Here is a 24,934-nt window from a genome sequence, read left to right as displayed (position 1 = left end):
ATAAAATATTTGAAGCATCTAGGAAAGTCTAGCAAATATATAGAACATCCATGCATCTAACACCTAGCTTTAACTTAGCCATATGTGCTTCAAGTCTTTCTTTTATTTTAAAGAAATAAACCATTACAGATACAGCTGAAGTCTCCCGCGGAGATGTGTAAACTTCCCTTGATTTCATGTCCTCTGCCCTCCCCCCAGAAGTAACCGCCATCCTGAATTTGGTGTTTATTCTTCCCAGGCATGTTTTTATATTACCACATGTGATTCTTTCCATAAACAATATAGAATTATTGTGCATGTTTTCAAATTTTAAATAAATGTGCTAATCCGCATGTTTTAACATCCTTTATTTTAACTCAGTGTTGTTTTGGGGATTTATCCACATTGATGCATGTAGCTCTGGTTTGTTCATTTTAACCAATTTATACTGCCATGTGACTCTACCACACTTTACTTCTCCATCTCGTGCTTATGAACATTTAACCAGATCCTGGGTTTCTGCTATTACAACCACGTCATATGTTTGTGTCTTTCATGCCTATGTGTGAGTTTCTGTAGAAGTGGGATTGCTGGGGCATCAGCAAGGGCATCTTATTACCGAAATCCTCCCCAAACTGGTTAAATCCACTTAGGTGCCCACAAATACTGCTCGCCCAAGGTTTTGAGCCTTGCCAATCCATACAATTACACAACACTGAAGAAAGTTCGGAAAAAAGGAAACTTTTAACGTATGTTTGAAATGCACAATCCTACAACCCTAATCCATCTCCTGTCATTTTATATTCCCTTCCATTCCTTTTTCCACTTTCTTTACTTTTTCAGAATCTTCACCACCTGCTTTCTAAGAGGCCAGGACAGACCCCAGCATCTCTCACCTCGCTATCCATTCGGCGGTGCCCTCAAAGAGATCTGGGGTGATGATGTTGGTCAGAGAAGCCACGGAAGCAGCACAGTATGCACTTCTGTTAGGATGGAAACACACGGGGACAACGTGAGGCTTTAAGAAAGGGATGAACTAAGGTTCACGGAGCTTCTCAGGCGGGTTGCCCTCTGCTTGGTAAGCTGTAACCACCTCCTGTCCTCACTCTTGGCACATGGTCAGTCCTCCTGGGTCTCCAACTGAGAGGTGTGACATTCTATTTGGATAGGGCTGCTCACAGCGTGGCTTCAGTGAAAGAACATGACATTCTAGTCTCCCTACCTCCACATGGTCAAATCTACATCAGAGGAAATAGTAGCCAAAGTGAATTTAGCTCTTTCAAAGACCTCCAATGGTTCCCAAACTTCCACGGTGTCATTCAAGTATTTCTGATACGGTCATTTATTGAGATGTCAGTCATGTTTTAGATCCAGGATTTCTGTTTATAGCGTGGACACATTAAAGGTTAACTATATATTTTTTCTGCAACAGACACTCCAAAGCAGGGCACCAAACCCTAATGGCCAGAAACAGATGAGTCCACTCAGATACTTTCCTTAGGCCTTTAAAGGGAGAGAAGCGCTTTGATTTCAAGCAGTACAGACACCAGTACAGACACACACACACATTTTTAAATGAAAAAGAAAGAGGGGCGCCTGGGTGGCTCCGTCGGTTAAGCGTCCAACTTCGGCTCAGGCCATGATCTCACGGTTCGTGAGTTCGAGCCCGGCATCAGGCTCTGTGCTGACAGCTCGGAGCCTGGAGCTGCTTCAGATTCTGTGTCTCCCTCTCTCTCTCTCTGCCCCTCCCCTGCTCACGGTCTGTCTCTCTCTGTCTCTCAATAATAAATAAATGTTAAAAAATTTAAAAAGAAAAAGAAAGAGAACATCTTTTTTTTTTTTTTTTTTTTTTTTAATGTTATCCTACTTGATTTGGAATAATTCTTGCCACTCTGCCCTCCCAGCCCTAATGCTTCCCAGGACACATGTTATTTCAGCTTCTCCTTCTACTATCGAATATAGCTACAAACTGTCTTTTCTTCCCTTCTATGCCCTTTTCCAATGTCCAGCATCTCAGCTCCATTTTACACTGAAGACAACTGTTTGTTTTAATTCTGCATACAGATCCTGTTGCTAAGGGCTCCTAAGGAATACAAAAGGAAGGAAAGAGAAGGGTCTAATGTCTGTTATTGTTCAATATGGACACACTACTAAGCCGAACTTACAGAGGTATTCCAAAAAGAAATCTCTGCAGAAGCTGCAAGCACTATTGTGCGACCAGCATCTTTATCAGCCCGCTCATGCTGGCCACAGCACAGCAGAGGCTGAGTTACCCGGCAGGCCTCAGAAGCACACCAGAGTCCCCCATGCCAAATGTTCTCATCTGCCATAAGCTAACTTCAGAGGCCTGAGCTAATTTCTTTCAGCGTTTCAGCCTCTCAGAGGGGTTTCACAGCATTTGCTCCTGACCCCTAATGGAACCTCTGAGGTAGGGAGGTGGCCAACAAAGTGGTTTGCTTCTCACAAAGGGAAGAACTGAGATGTGAAGCCAGCAGCCACAAGTCCCCCACTGAAAAGGGGAGGGAACAAACACACCTTTTTCACGCAGTTTCTTCCTCTCTCCACCCCTCTGCTCATCACATCTCTCAAATTTGTCCACTCCTCTCCATATGCTCTGCTGTCCCCCAAATCCAAGTCACCATTACCTGGGTCAATCTCCTGCCTGGTCTTTCTCCATCCAGCCCTGACACCGGAGGACTTTTACTAAAACACCACAATCTCTTCACTGCAACTGGAGAAGTTGTCATAAAATACAAACCAGATCAAGTCACTCCCTACTTAAACCTAGTCCGTGGCTTTCCACGGCTCTTAAAATAAACTCCCTAGCTCTTAAGGAGATCCCAGGACCCCTCAGTCTGGTCCCAGCCTGTTCTTCCAGCCTCACTTCTACTGCCCCCCATGCCCTCTGTACTTCAGCAACACTAAACTGCTTTCTTGAGCACACTCTTGAACACACTCCCTGTCACCTCAACTTCTGCAAATGCTGGGTCCCTGTCTCCCTACTATCCTCAAAGAATGTTCCAAGTTATAAAACCTGGATTAGGAGGGCAGTAATAAATAATTACTCCTCTCTTAAGAACCGGGAAAAAAACTGTACTTGCTAGGAGTTCACTGCAATCTGATTATCGGCAGCCCTCCAGTGCCATAAACACTTGAATAAGCTCATCCCAGACACTATTAGGAGCTGTGACAGACAGGAAAGATCAAGAGACTCCTCTGTCTAAGCCAGGATAAGACATGCTAGCCTCCAGATGTCCATCACTGCTGCTTCTCTCCAAGTCAAACCCACTCAACAAGCACTCTGGAGTCCTGGCTGACACTTTCAGGCAAAGGACAATTAAATAACAAGCAAGAAATGATGGGAATTGGGGTACTAGAAACCAAGCAAAGCACGGAAGCGTTCACATCTCTGAGTCTACGCAAGTGGAGAGCATGGCTGGAACAGAGCATATTACTGGAAGAGCATAGGTACAGGGTTCCTTGGTGGCACAGATCGATTCTAGTGGAGAAGTTTCCTAGCATTTGTCTAGCAGATATAAATAAGAACACAGAAAAAACTGGAGCTAGAACAACGAAATTAGAAAATAATTGTATTTGAAAAGGTATGTGATATAATGCCAAAGCAATCTTGCTTTTGTCTAATAATTTCAGAAATTTTAAAAAAGCTAAATTTCGAGACTGTGCACACTCAGTTGTACCATCTGTAGAACAGAAATGAAAATGTAGTGTCTTTTGGTTGTGGGGGTGAGACAACTTTTAGCTTTTTCCTTAAGAAGAGTCAATTCAAGGGGTGCTTGGGTGGCTCAGTTGGCTGAGCATCTGACTTTGGCTCAGGTCATGATCTCACGGTTCGTGGGTTCGAGACCCACGTCAGGCTCTGTGCTGACAGCTGGGAGCCTGGGGCCTGCTTCCAAGTCTGTGTCTCCTCTCTCTCTCTCTGCCCCTTCCCTGCTCACACTGTCTCTCTCTCTCAAAAATAAAATAAACATTAAAAAATTTTTAAAAGAGTCAACTGAATACTGTTTTTCTTCATTAGTTATATTGGCTTTGTTGGCATTTTCAGGGTTTAAAAACACAAGACAACAGGTCCCAAAGGGAGTCACTTATGCTGAACTCCACATCTTAATCAGTTTCAGCTCCCCAGAAATGAAATCTTAAACCAGCCAATCAGGAATCACCTGATGAGCACTACTTAGGTCACTGGCCTGACAGAACCCTGCTGTCCCCTAAAGGAAAGTAACCTTGCAATAACTGGCCCACTTTTTTTGCCTAGTATAACTTCCTTTTCGCACTCCTTTCTGCCTATAAAAATCTCTCGTTTTGTATAGGTCCACAGAGTACATTTCTATCTGCTAGATTACACACTGCCTGATTAGAATAGATTTTGCTCAAACTCTTACATTTAACAAAATATGCTTCAGTTTGTTTTTACAACAGATACTGGGATATTATGATATAATAAGAAACATACACAGAAAAACCTTGGATTGCGAGCAACTTCTTCTGCGAGTGTTCCGCAAGACGAGCAAACATGTGTAATAAATTTTAACTTGATAAACGAGGGATGTCTTGCAATACAAGTAGTACGTGACGCCAGATGTCACAGGATCACAACTGAGCCAATGGTTCTTGAAATTAGCTTTCATATACAAATGCTTTGGATTACAAGCATGTTTCTGGAATGAATTATGCTCTCAAACCAAGGTTTTACTATACTGGTTTTCTCCCAGATTCCTGGAACAAAACTTCCAAAACCCTTGGAATTTCCTGAGTGACAGGGGTGATAAGAGAGTCTTTAGTTATTCATAATAACTGCATCTGGGTGGCTCAGTTGGCTGAGCATCTAACTTTGGCTCAGGTCATGACCTCATAGTTCGAGCCCCGCATCAGGCTCTGTGCCTGGTCAAGCACACCTGAGTTATGCTAATGAGGTGATTCCTGGAGGATGGACTGCCTGCCAAAGGAACTGACCACATCATCAGAGGGTTGGAACTTTCAGCATCATCGCCCCCTTGACGAGAGGGGCTGCAGAGTGAGTTAATCACCAATGGCCAATGATTTCACAATCATGTCTACACAATGAAACTCCCATAAACCGTAAATGCAGGTATTTGGGGAAGCTTCCAGGTTGGTGAATGCATCCGTGTACCTGCCAGGAGGGTGACATACCCCAACCTCACGGGTACAGAAGTTCCTGCGCTTTGGACCCTTCTCGACCTTGCCCTATATACCTCTTCAACTGGCTGTTCGTTTGTATCCTCTATAATATCCTTTGTAATAAACCAGTAAGTAAAGTGCTTCCTTGCATACTGTGAGCCATCCTAGCAAATTATTGAACCTGAAGAGGGCGTCATGGGAACCTTTGATTTGCAGCTAAGTCAGACAGAAGTGTGGGTAACCTGGGGACACACTACTTGTGACTGGCATTTGAAGTGGGGGTGATCTTGTGGGACTGAGCCCTTAACCTGTGGAATTTGAGTTAAATCTAGTTAGTTCATGTTAGAATTATTTAACATGAGGGAAAAAGCACCTGTTTGGTGTTGGAAGTGTTGTAAGAAACAGTTTTTCCAGTGAAGAACTTATTTTAGGTTCAAATAGACACATTACATGTTTTTTTTCTCCCCCTTTACTTTCGAACCAATGGTTAACCCAGAAAATTAATCAACTTGTGTAGAAGCTAAACACATTTACAAATAAGGCAATAAGATGGCTTTGCTATAGAAAGCTCAAAAACACATATTTCTCTAAGGATTTGGTATAAAACCTCAGTGATCCACCGCCTTTGAGAAATGACTTAGTGAATTTCGTATATGCTTCAGCAATCTCCCACCAGATGAGTGAGCTTCTTGTGGGGTATGTTGGACAATTCTAGAGTAAAATAATAATTTTGGGCCAACCAGTTCCAATTAGTTACTGAAACTCTATTTTGCTGCACTCTACTGGTCCCCAAAAATTTGTGCACCTCCCAAAGCAATTCTCATTCAGGTGATAAACATTCTCCCGAGTTCATCAAATTTATTCAGAAAATATTTACTAAGTTCCTACTGGGCTTCCTTCTTCCTTCCTATCCCAGAGAGATTAAAGATTGTATTACACTATACCATTATTATATATTATGTATGGTATGTCATTTTATACCAACCAAATATGTTTTTGATTTTTAAAATAAAAGCATTTGATTTTGTTCCTGTCTTGCTTATATTCTGACACTTACATAAAAGAGGTCAAGTGACAGTGACACCTGAGGACATCTGTGTCATGTTTGCAATGATTATGAGCTGTGTCACTGACACGCCATTCTACGTCATTCTGTGAGACAAAGCAGCAGCTTTTCCATGTTGTTCCTTGGGTTTGGCATCTCTAATGACAGAGAAGATCTAGAATCTACTGACACACTGGCCTGAGGAAAACCCCACTCACCTCACATCCACCTCACCTCCAACGTGCATGAGAAAAGAGCCATCAGGTTGCTTCAATGAGTACAAATACTGAAGAAGCTTCTCTCTGAGACACAAATAGGGGAGAGGGAGGAGACAGCAATGGTCAGTGCAGCAGCAGCAGGCGGGGACCCTTTGGGGGTCTGGCACTGCTGGCTTTGGCTGTACCTGTTAATGACGTCATAGGCTTCCTCGGTGCCAATGATGCATAGTGCATTGACGGCTGCATACGTGGGTGCAAGGTGTGGGTACTGGCCAGGGCCCCCTCCAAAGCCACCTTCTGGACTTTGACACAGCTCCAGGAACTGACACACGCTAGGTATACAGCCAAAGGGAAAAACAAAGTCAGAGAACATTCATTTCAAAACACCAGACTCCACCAGAGTCTATGCCTTTTCCAACATCCCCCTCCCTCCCTCAAAAGGGAAAAAAACCTCTCCTCCCACTTCCTGAACACATATTGAATATAATTAACCTTTGAAAAGGGCCTCTCTGCCCTATTTTGAATGCCCATCTTTCTGAGTTTTGTATTTAAGCACCTGTCTAACCATAAAGCAAGGGATGTAAGTCAAGCAGAAACAAATAGACTTTCATGGGATTGGGATTAAGTCTCATACTTCTTGACCAAATTCTTCCCATACTTTTCACTCAGTTTACCACCCTGGATCTGTGGAACCAGCCCCTTCTCCTTGCCTTTGGGGTCTCCCCCAAGCTTTGAATTTTGCCCAAACTGTGGTGGTGCCCAACTACTTCTTTCTATGCTAACCATCTTGGTCTAGAGACACCACCTAGGCTTACCCAGAATATTTAAAGAGATGTCAAAAAAAAAAAAAAAAGAAAGAAAGAAAGAGATGTCTTCTCACTCCCATTGCCCCTAAGCCCCAGGGGCTTCTGACTTTTCTTCCTACCGCCACCAAGAAACCAGCTTTTCATGGATTCTGCCCCCACGGTTAAGAGAGCGAAACAGAAGTGGGCTTCTGTCACGCTCATGCCAAATGTGGCAAACTGCGGCACTGCTGACTCATATCGTAAAAATGCATCCCGGCCTGTAGGCTTTTGGGGAATTTTTCACACTAATCTACAGAAGCTCCAGTTTCCTCACTGAGGGAAACTGTTTATTGAGGGTTTGCCTCCAAGCATGGCATCAGGTTGCCCAGAAGTTACATTTTTGCCTTAGGTCAAACCAAGGGAGCCCCTATTTATCCGAGGTCCTCTGAAGTTCACCAGGAAGGGGTGCCCCAGGAAAGCCCTGGTCATCACGCTCTCTCCCCACAGCTCAGCTGGGCTCACTGGCTTCCTGTTAGGACAAGCCTCCATTTAAGAGAACATGTTGGAAATCTGTGCCCTAGTGCTCAGGCAGCCTTCTTTTCTTGGACTCCTTCATCTTATTCTTTCTTATCTACTGCAGCCAGAGGGGCCAAACAGAGTCTAGTGAATCTCCACTAGGACACAAGTTTACTATTGCTTTTCCACATCATATCTGATTACTTGATTTCAGACCTTCCATTATCTGGCAGCGACGGCAATAAAAAATGCTGCTGACTCGCTGCTGGGGTCCTGAAGTTTTCCCGGGTCTCAAAAACAATACTCATTCCCTTGTACCTGCACCTTTAATTTTACTACAGGAAACACAAGGACTGAAGCTGAAATTGATCATCAGAGAAGAAAGACAGTTCTGTGGCCTATTTGCAACAGCAATTAATTTTCATGGAGAAAATTAATTTGTTCCTAACATATTTTCCAAACCTTCATCAATTCATATCCTATTTCCTGGAAACAAATAGCTAATAAACTCATGTCCTGACAAAGGCTGGCTGCACTAGCGTGCAAAAAGTTCTCTGTATCACAAAAACAAAAGGTTTTAGTTTATATAAAACTTAAGAGCACATTTAAAAAAATGAAAAGGATAAGAGTCACCTAGTTACCCATTCTCTTTCCCAGTTCCCAAGATAGAATCCTGCCAAATGCAACACCCCAGACCCTGTAGCCTAAGGTCTGGTGAACTGGGATCTGAATGTACCAGACACCTTTAAATCATTCCTCGATGCCAACCTTCCTCAGCTGATATGTGGCATCTGACTGGCCGTGGGGCTATGCTGGGGAGCAGGGCTGGGCTTTTCTGGACTCTGAGACGCTTCCATATTACAGAACATTCTGCTCCAGAGGCTTTCCAACTAACACCTTAAGGAACTGGCAAACTGACCATGAAGCTGCCAGCCGTCATTAGCAGAGTTCTCAGCAACTCTGAAAACCAAAATGTGAATGAGACTTCTACTATCAAAAGGGGAAGGAAAAACTTATCTTAGAGACCAGAAATTCACTAACTAGTAAAAAAAAAAAAAAAAAATTCACAAGCAGGAGACATGGTGCAAACACGAAGAGCAGTCGACTTTGTAAAGAGCATGCGTTATGCAGTATTTTGTCACACGACTAAAAGATCTAGCAGATCTGTGTTCTTTCAAGTCAGCAAGGCATTTTGTTCTAGCAGAGTGGGAAACCATCTTTTATATTAGGGATTTCCAAACCCAAAATGTGTGCATCACAATCATGGGCGAGCTAATAGAGAAAAGAGAGGCCCAGGCTTCTTGAAGCAGGAACAAGCCTGGGCCTCTGTATTTTCACCCAATTCCCAGATGACGTGTGTACACACACAGTTTGAGAACCACAAGTCTTGGCTGAGCAATTAGAATCACTTGGGGGATGTTTTTTAAAACCCAATGCCCAGGTCACACCCAATACCAATGAAATCAGGATCACTGAGGGTGAGACCCAAGTGGCCACAGTTTTTTTTTTTAATTCCCATGTGACTCCAATGTACAGCCAAGTATCGGTGCCTCTCAAAGTTGAGTGCGCATGGAAATCACCTGAGAACCTGCTGAACTGCAGTTCTGGCTCAGAAGGGCTGGATGGGCTAGAAAGTCGGTACTTCCAGCAAGCCCCAGTTGATGGCAATGCCACTGGTGTGGGGAATCGCATTTTTGGTAGGAATGTGAAAGATCTGTGCTGTCCAATAGGCAGTGACGAGCCACGTGAGGCTATTTAAATTTTAAATTTAATTAAGTTTAAGAATTAATTTAATGTTTAGCTCCTCAGTCATACAAGCCACATTGCAACTGTTCAATAGCTACGCGTCCCTAGTGGCTACCACAGAATAGAGGACATTTCCATTGTTGTGGAAAGTTCTCCTGAACACCAACACTCTATCATTCAACTATTAAAAAGTATGTAAAACCTGTAAGAAGATCAAGTTCAAAGCAAGAGTATCAATGATTTACTTCTAAGGAGTTACTCGGACTTCCAGGTGATGGCTGAAGATTATGGGCATTGCTGTCACCAACTTGAATGAAGTACTCAAAACCGTGTACAGAGAACAAGCAAAATAATACAAAAGGAGCAGAGAAACACTGCCAAGGTGAGAATTAAAGTCCGGAATAATATAAGACAAATCAGAAGCACATAAGAATACAACAAACGAAACAAGTACAAGTAATAAATAATATACTCAGGGATGGCAGGAGTGGGGAGGAGTAGAGCATATCAATATACAACGGGAAAGGACTAGGAATACAGGAGAAAGAGGACCAGAGATTAGGACCCATGAGTTGTGGGCAAAAACGACAACACTTAAGAGCATCATAAACGCAGCGCTGGTCACAACTGTATTTGGCTCAGACCTCCATTTTCCAACTAAAAGGAGGTTCAGGTTAGAATTATAAAAACACAGGTGCCTGCGTGGTTCAGTTGGTTAAGCGTCCGACTCTTGATTTTGGCTCGGGTCATGATCTCACGGTTCGTGAGTTCGAGCCTGCATCAGGCTCTGCACTGTCAGCGTCCAGCCTGCTGGCATCTTCTCTCTCCCTCTCTCTGCCTCTCCCCCACTTGCTTGCATGTGCTGTCCCTCAAAATAAATAAATAAACTTAAAAAAATAATAACTGTAAAAATGGCCAAATATTAAAAGGCTTAATATTACAGGCAACCACCACCATGAGGAAGCTACCCAGCAAAATACCTCAGGTATACAGGAGCGCCTGGGTGGCTCAGTTGGTTGAGCATCTGACTTCGGCTTAGGTCATGATCTCAAGTCTTGTGGGTTCAAGCCCCACATCGGGCTCTCCGCTGACAGCTCAGAGCCTAGAGCCCGCTTTGGATTCTGAGTCTGCCCCTCCCCCACTCACACTGTGTGTGTCACTCTCTCAAAAATAAATACTAAAAACAAATTTTTTTAAGTTTAAAAAAATACCTCAGGTATACAAAGGGTAGGTACGCAAACTTTCTGGTAGAGAAACAAACACTGAAGCTAGTTTGCAGCAGCAGAATTTAGATAAGATTTAAGAAAACCTTCAGCACCACAGTAGGTTACCATGGACAGACTGAAGGCCGAGAATAAGTTACAAAGATCACAGCTTTGGGAAAGGAATGGTCATCCTTGAGCAGGACGGCTTGCGGGGAGATGCCAATAGAAGATGGATGCATGGACATCCAGCTTCCTCTAGTACTAAGGCTTTTGAATTTCATACCATAAAACAACTCCAGCTTAGTACGAGGGAGAGAAGAGCTCCTTCCCTAGCAGAGCACAGCAGTGAGCAGGTGGAAATGACAGGCTCCTCACCGATTCCAGGAGGCGGGAGCCGCCCATGGAGTCTGACACATTGTCTGACTCCATCAAGCACAGTCATCCTCTGGAACCTGCTCTTCTGGAGGGAAGGTCAAGTCTAAAGTTGGTTATTGTAGAGCAGGGTTTCTCCACCTTGGCAGTCTGACATTTTGGACTGTGTGGTTGTTCGTTGTGGGAACTGACCTGTGGAGGAAATCTGGGAGCACCCCTGCCCTCCTCTACCTACTCGACACCAGGAGCACCTGGCCAAAAAATGCCCAGAACGCAGAGGACTAGGTAAGGTATCTTCACAGAAAGGTAAGGCAACAAATTACATTTAAAAGTTAAAAGGAAAAATATTTGGGGCGCCTGGGTGGCTCAGTCGGTTGCGCTTCCGACTTCGGCCCAGGTCATGATCTCACCGTCTGTGAGTTCGAGCCCCGCGTCGGGCTCTGTGCTGACAGCTCAAAGCCTGGAGCCTGTTTCGGATTCTGTGTCTCCCTCTCTCTCTGACCCTCCCCCACTCATGCTCTGTCTCTCTCTGTCTCAAAAATAAAATAAAACATAAAAAAAAAAATTAAATTAAAAAAAATAAATAAATAAAAGGAAAAATATTTGAAGAGCTATTCAGGGGATCAGCTACGAATAACTTTTTGAAGGGGAAATAGCAAAACAGTGACACACGAAAATTTAAACTAATGAACATTTGGAAAAACTTTATAAGCAGAGAAGTCTTAAAACAATGAAGTTAAAGACAATTTTCAGATCTTACAGAAGCTAGAAACCTAACTTCAACAATGCAGCGGTCTCCCTGTGATTTCACTTTACTCTGTGTGTTATGTTACAGTACTTTTCAATAACGAAGCATGGGATTCTCATTAAAGGACGCTTCCTTCCTTCCGTTAAAATCGTTAACAAATGTACTTAGTCTGGTACCAAAATATTAATTTATTTCAGGTAAACATACATATCAATTTGTGGATACAACCTCTTAGAGAGGCAAGCTACGTTCCTACCTATGAATATGTTGTTTTTGAAAGATCTGAGACCAGCAGTAAAAACCTGGTCTTGCTGGCTTCTCTTAACAGTGACAGTAGCTGAGAAAGTGATTTTGTCCACTAGAGGGAACTCAGCTTGCCATCTTGTTCCCTAAACAGAAGCGCAAAGGTGAACGAAATAGGAGAGAGAAATGTGTGTGTATGTGCGTGTCACCTGCACTAAGTGGCAGAGTGGGGAAAGAAAAGGGCAGGAAAATAATAAAACTCCAGAGCTAAACTCTGCACCTTAATAGTTATATGAAGAAGAAAGGGACAGAAAGCTGACCATATTTTCAAAGCATTTCCTTTCTCTGTGCAAAATACATCCGATATCAGAGAGTCTTTTAAAAATCCCAATATTTTTACAGAAATCATTAAGATTTCTCATATCTTACTAAAAATAGTTCATTTCCTTATAGGTCAGAGCTACTAGGCTCTGTTGATAACAGATATTATCTGGACCTAGACTGAACTGTCTGCTAGGCATGAAACAAAATACATTGTTGTTGGAAAGCCTAAGTAATTCTTTAAAAGTCTGTTAAATCAGAAGAACCACACGTAAAGATTTTAAGGCAGCTGTGAAAGCAGAAATTCTTAAGTCATTCACTACCAACTGGTTCGTGAAATTAGAACAAAGTAGCTTTTTAGTTTTAAAACATTCTTTTAAGTACGAAACAATAAATAAAGTTTTAGAACATGGAAATAGGCTTAGGAAAAAAAACAGAAGAAAATTCACCTTTAACTTCACCATCTAGAAATAACTATTACCAAGTGTGTATACACCTTTCTGGTTTTCTCTATGCATATAACCAGCCATATATACATATACGCATACATATATATGGCTGGTTATATATTATATATTATATATGTATTATATATATTACATATTTTATATATCATATATATTTATATATGTTTTTATATATTTATATATTATATGTAATATTATATTTTTATTATATATTTATGTGTGTGTATATATATATATATATATTTTTTTTTTTTTTAAGAAAAAGAGTGCATTAATGGGGGAGTGGGGCAGAGGAAGAGAGGGAAAAGAGAGGGAAAGAGACAGAGACAGAGAGAGAAAGAGAATCTTAAGCAGGCTCCTCGCTCAGCACAGAGCCTGACTGGAGCTCCATCCCACGACCCTAGGATCATGACCTGAGCTGAAATCAAGAATTGGATGCTCAACCGACTGAGCCACCCAGGCGCCCCTAACCAGCTATATTTTTAATCTACAGAAGTTGAATCTTTTTAACTATCTATTTTCACTTAATTCATGGGTATCTTTCTATGTAAATACATGCATTTTTATATACAAATATATACTTCATGTGCATTTGGTTTTTATTAAAGTAAAATCGATAAACAACATTGTGTTAGTTTAGGTGTACAACAAAGCAATTCAGTATTTGTACATACTGTGAAATGACCACTATAATAAGTACAATTAACATCAAGTTTTTAAATGGCTGCACAGTATTTCACTGTATGTATTGTACCATATTTTACTTAAACTTCATATACACTTTAACACATCCCTACTGTTGATGTTTAGGTTGTCGCTAGTTGTTCACTGTGAAAAGCCCTTTCGAGGGGGCCCTCTCTTCCTACCTGATGTTGCCACGAGAGCTGCTCTGACACTTATTTCCTCAGCAAAGTCTCACCTATCAAACACTAGGTATACAACCTAGAAAGAAACTCAAAATCGATGCTGACCCCAGTTTGACCTGAGTGCTTCCTCTTCAGCAACTACGTCCTCCTCGGGGGCCCACCTATACTTCCCTCTTCCAGAATCTTCCACCGCTTTTTTTCTTCTTTCGTGTACGACTCTCCCATTTCCCCTAGCGTGCATCCTGATTGTGTATGTGTGGGGGAGAAATTTTCTAAACAATCCACAACCCCCAACTGGTATTTCAAAAACACATGGGCCTTTATTTTGACAATTAAATTCCTGTTATTGCAGAAACTGTGTCCAATTCTACTTCCAGAGCCAGAAGCACCCAGGCTTGCAGCAGCCGCATGATGAGGACAATGCATACTTTTCCTCTCTCTCAGAAAGCTCCGTACATATCACAGGGGTTAATGGTCTAATTCTTCATTATCTTCCCTATCCATAGTCATCACAAGACACCCTGCCCAGGAAGGCAAGAATGAGAGGTTATTGTTAAGGCAGAACGAATGAGACAATGTGTGGTTCTGTTCTTCTGACCTGACAGTGTGACCCCAGGCAGGGGCAGGGGGACCAGAGGGGGAGGCCTGGACTAGCCTGCACGCACCCTTGCACGGCTGTCACTGGTGCTGTGGAAAAACGGACCTGGCTCGCGGGCCTTTCCTCCCAGACTCCTCTCCTTCAGGAGCACCAGGGGAGCAGGTGAACTCAAGATGCCTCCAAGGGAACGTGCTTATTCTCAGTGAGACCGGGAGCATTAGATTCCATTCCTGGCTGCCCTTTCCCACCCCAGGTATCCCTAAAGTTTCTTCTTTAAAGTATAAATTGTGATGAGCTTCTAAAGATGAGGTGCCACACTCATTCCCAGAACAGTTTGGGAAGAATCTTAGTTGCTTAGATCTCTACTCATAAATCAGAAGTTTGAGAATATTCGAGTCAAGGCATTTGGGCACCAAGGGTGTAACCCATCTAGGACATCAAGAGCTACACTATCCCCCAGGCATTGGTGAAGGGGGATGCCTATGGAGGTGTTTATGAAAGGCAAAGGCATTTTTGCTTATTGGCTTGGCACATGCTTCCTCACAGAAGCTATTCAAATGCATACTGTACTTTCTAGCAAAATCACGTCTCTCAGAATTGATGATGAGGAATTTTCTCCAAGACCAGAGCAAGAGCCAAAAGAAAAGGCCACAGAAGAAACCAGAATCCTTCTCTTGGGAGTTCAAAGTCTTGTTCTACCCACGAGCTCACAATAGGCTTCTAGAGTGGAGGAGATTCAGGAAGTTACTGGGGTCAAGAGGAGGGCAAGGATTTCTTTGTAGCATGATGTGTTTTTCATTCAAAATCAATAAAACGGAAACAAAACACAAGGAACCCCTCAACTCAAAACAGAATTTCAGAGAACAGCCCAGGTTCCCTGAAGCCAGACTCACTCTGTGGCCACCATCTGGGGGATGGGTTCGTCCAGTAGCTCCAAGCTGTGCAGAATCCAGTAGCAGAGCCATGGGCGGCTGGCATCCAGACACTGTGAAAGGCACAGGGGAGAAAACACACCCCTCGTTCAGAATCATTCCAAGATGCTGCTGACAAGGCAACATCTGTCTCACCCCAGCAGCTTAGAAAGGGGGAGGAAGGCACCCTATGAACAATAAACGAATGAAGGACACTTTGCTTTGTGGCCCCAGCCAGCAGCTGAAATGAACACGTGTGCAGAAAGGACAATGGGACAAAGAAGTTTACCTTGCCCCCACTGGGTCCTTCCCTGACAGGCACCTAAGGAAGGCTGAGCAGAGGAGTGCCCACATGCTAGGAAGTTAAGTGATGCTGTCTTCTCAGTGCAGACCCAAGTCGATATATACTCTCAGAAAGGGATTTCCTGGGATTAACTCACTCATTGATTCAACAAATATTTAGCATGTCCTTGTGTGGGCCAAGCATTGCATTAGATACTGCGGGCAAAATAATGAATAAAATTCAGTTCCTACTGTTGAGGTTCTTCGGATATAGAATGTGTGTGTTTATCTGCAGAGGAAGAGGGCTCTGGACAGATGCATTTAAGCACAAGTTACCTTATCGCTTTACGGAACAAGATGGCACATATCACATGTATACATGTACCTGAATAACGGTATATGCTGTAATGGGCAGAAGCAGAGTCCTGAGGGAGCACACGAAGAGCCTAATTCTGCCTGGGGGGCTGGGAAAGGCTTCCCAAGGTCATATGTGAACAGCTTTGGATCATGATTCAACCCACAAACCTGTACTGAGCATTCAAGGCTAGGCAGGCAGGTAGTATTATTATTCCAGTTTTCCAGATTAAAAGTATATAAATACGGTCCAGAGAGATGAACTTTTCCCAGAGAAAAGACATCAAATGTCAAAGCTGAGACAGGAAGTCAGGTTTTTGGGACTCCCACACCAGTGCTCTTTCCAGTGGCCCAAGCTGCCCTCCTCATAAATGTGCTGACCATTCTGGCTGTGGTGAGGCCGCCACCTGGGGAGCAAGTGGTGTGGTTCTGGCCTGTCTGGGTGGCAGTCCCAGCTCTTCCGCTTACAGTTACGTGTTTTTGAGCAGTGACTTAATCTTCCTAGGCCTGTTTCCTTATCTGTAAGAAATACTCACCTACCTCACCTAGCAGCTGTGAGGATTAAATGAGATAAGGCATGGTAAGCTTTCAGCCCTCTGTTCAACTGTTCCCTGGTATGGTATTAACTGTATCAGGGCTGACTGCACCCTAACTACAGAAGACTCCCAGCAAAGATTGAAAATGTTGAGCCAAGGCCAGGTCTAGCCCGGGACCTGTTCTGCTTGCTCCCTGTAGCGTGTTGTTTTTTTAATTAGAATTAGTTGCAACATTTAAGCATTGGGAGATTCACACAGAAATCTGGCTTCGTTTGAAAAAAGCAAGAGAGAGAGAGAGAGAGAGAGAGAGAGAAAGATCTGGCAAGCCTGGGTCTGCGTTCCTGGATAGCAGCACCTGGCAGCAACACAGGAAAAGCACAGGGCCTTTGGTTTGCCTCAGTCTCCCTCCCACCTGCCCACTTCTCTTATTTATGCTACCTGCTTGGGTCTACCGGCATTTCAGTTGGACAATCCCTGCTGCAAATAATCAAATGTAGACCCCCAAATAAAAAGCAAATGAAAAGCAAGGCTGCTGTGTGTAAAGTAAGGCAGAAGGACTGGAGCCCTCCTGTTGACATTTGTCCTCTGCCTGCCACCTTCCCAACACCCTCCCCCCACCACCTCCTCCACCACCACTGCCCTCCCCTGAGGCCCCTTGGTAGAACCCCAGAGCTCTGGGGAATGAGATTTAAAATGCACTCTAAGCGTGGGCATTTTTATACTGCTAAACTGTGTTAGCCCTCGCTGGGATTTATATGCTGATCCTTTGGCCAGCATAGGAATTAGATCGGCTTATAGGGCAAAGGATTAGCGATGGACAGGTAACTGCCTTTCAGCTAGCTGGCAAGGGGCATCCAGCAGAAAGCACGAGAACCCCTCACTGTGATCTAACAGTTCAAGAAAGCGCCACCCCATCTAGGGTGCTCTGTCTTTGGGTTGGGGGTGGCGGGGGGGTGGGAAGGAGAAGACTGGAAGAGACCTGGTTCTGCCCTTTCAGAAGTGGGAGTCCCAGCCCTGTGGCCCAGGCTCCCCACTCCCCATGAACCTACTTCCTGCCACAGCCACGTGGTACAAAGAGTGACTCTGCAGGAGGCCAGGCGGATGGGTGTTTTACATTCCAACAGAAAAAAGGAGGACCGTCTGGCTGACCATCTGACAGAGCTCCTGGGCAGTATACTTACCTCATAGGCGTCGGTCAGCTGTCGAAGGCCTCTTTTCAGGTAATGGAAGTGCTTCTCCCTCTGCAAAATAAGCCTGGAAAGACATGGAGCTTGAAAACCTCCACCCTGCTACAGAACACGTGTGCACACACATACACTCCCAGCTTTGGGACAATCCCCCACCCCCCTACCACCAACAAGTACGTAACCAGCATCCCCTTCAGCTCCCAAGGGCAGCCAAACCAGAGAGAGGCGGCCAGCACCTGAATGTCCCTAACACATCTGAAAACGTGCTGGCAAATGTTCTGGGTGAGTTCCTCTCCTTCATGGTAGGTGACTCTGGGCTAAGTGAAAAGCCACAGTGAATACACAGGCCAGGCGATGACAAACCGTCCAGAAAGCTCCTGCAGGGTTTCACTGTGAACACACATCTTGTGGCTCCCCACCCTGTAAGCAATTCCAATCTGAGCCTCACCACTTTCTTGACTTGGTTAGCCTCTGACATTTCAGTCATTTCTTCTGGGGTCACTTCTCCAAGGTGGGTCGTTCATACCCTGCCTGCCCCTCAGCTGTGCGTCTGTTATTCCCTCCCTGAAATTCCACCTCCTGCGTGCTGACCCACTGCCCTGGCCAGGGGATCATAATCGTATTCTGCAGCCAGCTGCTCTCCTTGGCACTGACGTCAGCAACACTGGCCTATAAGGTGGAATGTGCCTCCTGTGGCCACCTGCATGAGCAGGGCAAAGGACAGGGGCTGCAGGGGGCCACACTTCTCGCTTGGTCTCACAGAAGAGGCCTGTGTGATTACAGAAGGAATGAAAAAAGAACAGAACGGCAAGACGTCCCCTGTGCTTACTGATAACACAAATTAAAAAAGAACTGTTCTGTTTTCTAGGTGATCCATTCCAAAATTGTTTGGGGCACCTGGGTGGCTCAGTCAGTTAGGCTTCTGACTCTTGATTCGGCTCAGGTCATGATCTCATGGTTCGTGGGTTCAAACCCCAAGTCGGGCTCTGCACTGACAGTGCGGAGTCTACTTGGGATGCTCTCTCTCTCTCTCTCTCTCCCTCACTCTCTGCCCCTCCCCCATTCACATACATGCACGCTCTCTCTCAAATAAACTTTAATGAGTTTTTTTTTGTTTTGGTTTTGTTTTTTGAGAGAGAGAGACAGACAGACAGACAGAGCCTGAGTGGGGGGCAGGCAGAGAGAGAAGGAGACACAGAATCTGAAGCAGGCTCCAGGCTCTGAGCTGTCAGCACAGAGCCCAATGCGGGGCTTGAACTCACGAACTGCGAGATCATGACCTGAGCTGAAGTTGGACGCTCAACCGAGACATCCAGATGCCCCTCTCAAATAAACTTAAAAAAATAAATAAATAAAATAAAATAAAACAAAAATTGTTTATTGAACTCCCACCGTACCATGCTCAGAGTAAAGCCATTAATGTAGTCTTCACCTCAGAAAGTCTCTCAGTTCAGTACTGGAAATGACTTAAAGACACAAGTGGCTACGATATAAAAAACAAATGGGTAGATTTCATGAAGGAAACAGATAAAATACTACCAAGGCTCTAAAGCCAGGGGCTGGGGGCATCTCATTAAGAAAGGAACGATCAGGAAAGGTCGTGTGGAAGAAGAGGAGTATAAGGCGGGTGGCCACGGTAGAGGGAAAAAAATGTTTACCGGTAGAGAGGGTGAGGAGATGGTAGCCAGAAGGAAAAGAAACGAGCAGGTTCAGACGAGTGCTGTCCAAAAGAACTTTGTCAGCGATGATGGGAACGGTATCTGTGCTGTCCAACAGGCAGCTACCAGCCACAAGCGGCTACTGGGCGCATGAAGTGTGCCAGTGCGACTGAGGAGATGAATTTCAAATTTTGTTGCATTTTAGTTAATTTAAGTTTAAATAGCTGCGGGAGGCAAACGGCCACTGTATGGTGGAGCACAGGTATAAAGTGCGCAAGAGGTGTGGGGGAATCTGGCCTGAATATTAGGAATAAAGGACAAATGGCCAAAAAGGCAATGCAAGCCCTTCTATAGGGGTCTGGGATGCCAGCTAAGGAATTTCTACTCAATTTTAGTAGGCAGAGGTAGACCCTGGAGGTTTTCTTCTTCTTCTTTTTTTTTTTTTTTCCACTTCAACTGTGTTTATTTTTTTATCGAAGCATAGTTGGCACACAATGTTAACATCAGTTTCAAGTGTATTACCTAGTGATTCAACAAGTTTATGCATTATGCTGTGCTCACCACAAGTGAAGCTACCATCTATCACCAATATCTCTGTCTGACTTATTTCACTTAGCATAATACCTTCTAGGTCCATCCATGTTGTTGCAAATGGCAAGATCCCATTCTTTTTTTTATGGCTGAGTAATATTCCATTATGTATATATACCACATCTTTATCTATTCATCTATTGATGGACACTCAGGGTTGCTTCCATATCTTGGCTATTATAAATTTTTTTAATGTTTATTTATTTGGGGGGGGGCACAAAAGTGGGGGAAGGACAGAGAGAAAGGGAGACACAGAATCTGAAGCAGGCTCCAGACTCTGGGCTGTCAGCACAGAGCCTGACATGGGGCTCAAATCCACGAACCACGAGATCATGACCTGAGCCGAAGTCGGACGCTTAACCGAGACACCCAGGTGCCCCCGTATCTTGGCTATTATAAATAATGCTGCAATAAGCACAGGGATGCATATATCTTTTCAAATTAGTTTTTTTGCTTTCTTTGGGTAAATACCCAGTAGCGGAATTACTGGATCATATGGTATTTCTTATTTTAAATGTTGAGCAACCTCCATACTGTCTCCCACAGTGACTGCCTCAGTTTGCATTCCTACCAACAGTGCAGTAGGGTTCTTTTCCCCCTACATCCTCACCAATGCTTGTTATTTCTTGTCTTTTTCATTCTAGCCATGTATAAGGTGAAGTCCTGAAGGCTTTGAGCTGAGAAAAAAAATGAAAAAAACTAAGCTTTTAGAAAAATTATCTGGCAGCAGTAGGCGTTCAACATGTGTTTACAAAGGAGACTGAGTGAAAGCACTAAGCATGGAGAGAGATGAGGTGGGAACACTGGGTAAGGCGGGTGCCAAGAATCTACCAGAGTAGAAGTCCTTAGAGCACTCGGGGCTTAACACCATGGTGACCCACGGGCAGGGGGGCTGTATGGCACGGGAAGTCTATGGGGGTGAGGACGTCAGTCGCACTGTTGGAAACACATGTGAGACTCAGGAGAAGGCTCCAAGTGACACAGACAGACTAGGAGTCATTTACCTGCATGCAGGTGACAGGTGAGGCTGCAGGAGTAGAGGACAAAGCAGAGAGAAAAATCTGTATGCTGAACTGGGGGAGGACCCATCCTTAAGGGCTCAGAGGCTGAGGAGCCAGAGGAGAGAATTAAAGAACGCTGCATATGTGGGAGGAGGACAAAGGCAATGTTGTGTCCCAGGTGAAACAGGAGGAGAGACCTCCATGGAGGTATTTAACAGTCGCAGATGACACGGCAAGACTGAGGAAAAAGAGAACAAACGATAAAGTGGCTGGTGACCTTAGGAGAGTTCAGGGAGCAGAGAGAGCAGATTCCAGATCACAAAGAAGAAGAGAAGGACAGACTCACTTTCTCTTTCAAGGAGCTCCAAGGGTCAGGACTCAGGGAGTGCCCACTCTGTGCGGGCCGAGCATCCTGCACAGATCAGTGGACACTGACCCTGCTCCCCAGAGCTACAGCCCTGTGTCCAGAGGTGGACACCGATGAGCCACTGGCAGCCGGGGCCCCATCCGACAAACAGAAAGCCTGACGGGCTCTGGCAGCACACAGGAAGGCACAGAGGATCAGAACTAACTTCCCAAAGGACACAGCACTACGTCAAGAAACGAAGGAGACATGAGTTAGCCAGCCAAAAAGAAGGGGATGGGGCAGGCGCTTCAGGAAAGGAACAATGTGGCACGTTTGTGTAGGGTCAGTTCAGCGGGAGCAGATGTACAAGGTAGTGAGCCATGAGCAATCAGACGGGAGAGGTACGGAGGCGTCAGACCACGCAGGACTTATAAATGCGTGGGGAGTTTGACTTTAAACCGAAGAGCAAATGGGAGTCACTGTGCTTCAAGCATCAGATGGCCCTTGAAAAGTCCATGCTAAGTAAAAGAAGCTGTCACAGAAAGACCACATAGTGTATCATTCTGTTTATACGAAATGTCCAGAAGAGGCAAATCCACAGCTGAAGTGGTTGCCAGGGGCTGGCTGGGAACAGAGGGATGGGAGGGGGATAGCTAAGGGGGACAGAATTTCTCTGCGCGGTGATGAAAATGTTCTAAATTAACCGTGGTGATGGCTACACAACCCTGTCAATAGACTAAAAACCACTGAATTGTACACTTTAAATGGGTGAATTATATGATATCCGATATCTGAATTGTATCTCAAAGCTGTTACAAAAAAATAAAAGGCAAGTAAAAAAAAATTCTTTTTTTTTTTTTAAGTTTAGTTATTTTGAGAGAGAGAGAAAGAGAAAGTGCAAGTGGGGAAGGGGTAGAGAGAGAGAGAAGCCCAAGCAGGCTTCTGTCAGCATGGTACCCGACGTGGGCCTCAAACTCACGAACCTCGAGATCATGACCTGAGCCACCCGGGTGCCCCCCAAGTAAAAAAATTCTAAGGCAGTGGCTGAAGTATTTTAGGCATGGGAAAGACATGGTCAGATCTGCATTTTCTAGATGGCAGGAGTGGCAGCAGGCTGAATGGGCTGGGGTAAGACTAGTGACAGGAAACCAAACCCACAATCTAAGTGTGTCTGTGGTGTGTGTGGGGGTGGGGGTGGGGGGAGAAAGACAACAGAGTGGCAGCCTGATGGGGCACTGGGGGGAAGGCAAGTGGTTCAGCCACAGAAGACGTAAAAAATGCTTGAGAGCCAAGATGCTGAAGATGCAAGAGCCCAGAGAAAATCCACCAGCAAAGACCCCCAACGAAGAGGGAGGGGGGTTGGGGTGGAGAGTTCTGGGTTCCTTCTCCAGGCTTCCTGTTTGTTTTCCCAGGAAGAGGAGGGATTTGCTTAGGTGCGCAGTCTAGGAGAGTCTGGCAATAAGGAAGGACGCTCCATTCTCAGAGACAGACATCATGAGAGTGTGACATTAGACAAACACAGGACTTGGAAGTGGGGGAGGGGGGAGGAAACTCATGCGGGACAACCTGGAGTTCTCAGGAGTCAGGGGCAGGAGCAGGGGAGAGTTGTGGCTTGGCCACTGGGGGAACGTGTTAGGAAACGTACAAGAGGTGAGGATAAGAGGAGCGCGCGGAGGTAGTGAAGGCCTCACTGGAGCGGGTGGGACCACTTCTGGTGCAGCCACACGGCAGGCGCCGTCACAGCACTTTGCTCCTTGGAAATCTCAACGGGACCCTTCAGCAGAAGCAGGGAGACGGATGCCATGGGAAGGACCAGGAGGGTGGGATGAGAAGGAACGGAACGAGACCAGGGAACTGGTGAAACAGCTCACAGTCATGCTGGCCCAGGCCGAGAGGCTGGGGGCGGGGGGGGGGGGGGGGGCAGGATGGAGTGCAGACGAGGAGAACCCCAAGCCAGGTGGGGGCAAATACAGAAAGTGGAGGCAGATCGCCCAATTTCTAACTCGGAAAGGACTGACTCACAGTGGGGTTTTCTACAGGTCAGCCCTCTTCTGTTGAAGAAACAGTCACAGGAATTTGAATACGCCAAATACCTTGAGATGCTAAGCCACAGAGCGAGGGGAGAAGGGAAAGCCGAAGAGATCACCAGCCACCTCATTCGGAAATGGGAGGCCAGAGAGCATTAAAGGTCTCCTGTAAAGAAGGGTCTGTGACCCTGAGCACAATGCGGGGGAAAGGGGCCAGGTGAGAAAGGGATGCGTGTACTGCGATTCCCCGGTCAGTAGGCCTCCCCACTCCGATCCGTGTAACTCCGAGGAGAGCTCACACCTGGCTTCAGCACCTGTGCCCAGCACAGCGCAGGCTCTCAACATCTGTTTGTCAAATGAACAGAAGAAAGAATAAAGGCACCGTAAGGACAGTTTCCGATGGACCTAATGAGACTGTTCTCCCTGGATATATGTCCCTTCACCTTAAAAGAATGATAAACCTCCAGGGGAGTTCAGGTTCACTCAGAGACAGCAAGGAGAGGGGAGGCTAGACTGGCTCAGCGGTCAGCTCTCGCTCATGCTCACACCCACCGTGCTGAGGAGACCCGCCGGCCAAAGCTGACCTTCATGGTGGGACTGAGGATTCTGAGAGAGCCCAACTAGGCACCTAAGCGCGCACCTAAGTAAATCCCTCCTCTTCCTGGGAAAACAGGAAGCCTGGAGAAGAAACTCTTTTCCTTGTCTTCTCAGCACTCCTCACTTGACAAGCAAGGGGCCTTTCAGTCACTACAAAACGAAAGACCTCAAGGGCAAATGCTTCCCTGCTGAGTCTGACTGACTCTTCAGGATCCTGCCTCTGGACACTTGGAACCTCACATGCCCAGAAACACCTAATTGAAGGGAGTCTCACTCACCTTTTATGCAGCACTGGGTTGGCCCCTGTGGGCAGGTTCCCCCACAGCGCCCTCCTAGCTGACCCTCACTCACAGCCAGGCCCTAGCAGCCCTACCAGGAGGGAACTGATAAGTTCCTCTGGCTTGTTTTTTTTTTTTTTTTTTTTTTTTTTTTTTTTTTTTTTTTTTTTTTTTTTTTTTATTTATTTTTGGGACAGAGAGAGGCAGAGCATGAACGGGGGAGGGGCAGAGAGAGAGGGAGACACAGAATCGGAAACAGGCTCCAGGCTCCGAGCCATCAGCCCAGAGCCTGACGCGGGGCTCGAACTCACGGACCGCGAGATCGTGACCTGGCTGAAGTCGGACGCTTAACCGACTGCGCCACCCAGGCGCCCCTCCTCTGGCTTGTTTTATCTGAAGACCAGCCACATGCAGGAAAAGAGGAATTCTATGCGGAAAGCATTTCCACCAGGGAAACTACTCTCTTTCATTTTTGTCCACTTAATCATAAATACACACACACAGGCATGCACCCACATACATGCTAATGCCGATATGTATAGATTACTCTAAAATCTTGCAAAAGGTTTCTTTGTTGGGGTGCCTGGGTGGCTCAGTCAGTTAAGCATCCGACTTCAGCTCAAGTCATGATCTCATGGTTCGTGGGTTCAGGCCCCACATTGGGCTCTGTGCTGACAGCTCAGAGCCTGGAGCCTGCACTAGATTCCGTCTCTCCCTCTCTCTCTCTCTCTCTGCCCCTCCCCTGCCTGTGCGCTCACTCGCCCTCTCTTTCTCTCTCTCTCTCTCTCTCAAAAATAAACATTTGAAGGAAAAAAAAAAAAGGTTTCTTGGTTTATATAGAACTTCAAGGGCCACAATGCTAATTGACTGAATTTCAACTTCTCTGAGGCTTATGATTGT

The 24,934-nt window shown here is 45.3% G+C and overlaps 1 protein-coding gene across 2 annotated transcripts in view; it reads right to left on the bottom strand.

Moving 5' to 3' along the window:
* Positions 1–24,934, bottom strand: part of FNTB (farnesyltransferase, CAAX box, beta) — a 66,817-nt gene that overhangs the window by 21,859 nt on the left and 20,024 nt on the right. Inside the window, exons 2-7 of one of the 2 annotated variants that reach the window (XM_042943510.1) lie at positions 20,396–20,462; positions 17,531–17,603; positions 15,160–15,251; positions 6,585–6,731; positions 6,400–6,483; positions 876–962 (exon numbers count right to left, since the gene is read on the bottom strand). In XM_042943510.1, the coding sequence (XP_042799444.1) occupies positions 876–962; positions 6,400–6,483; positions 6,585–6,731; positions 15,160–15,251; positions 17,531–17,603; positions 20,396–20,433 (521 nt within the window). In that variant the 5' untranslated portion in view covers positions 20,434–20,462. The remainder of the gene's footprint in view (positions 1–875; positions 963–6,399; positions 6,484–6,584; positions 6,732–15,159; positions 15,252–17,530; positions 17,604–20,395; positions 20,463–24,934) is intronic. The other variant, XM_042943509.1, reaches the window with a different exon arrangement.

Source organism: Panthera leo, chromosome B3 (assembly GCF_018350215.1).
Source record: "Panthera leo isolate Ple1 chromosome B3, P.leo_Ple1_pat1.1, whole genome shotgun sequence".
Classification (NCBI taxonomy): Eukaryota; Metazoa; Chordata; class Mammalia; order Carnivora; family Felidae; genus Panthera; species Panthera leo.
The sequence above is the reverse complement of the archived record's forward strand: the minus strand, read 5'-3'. Positions and strand labels throughout refer to the sequence as shown.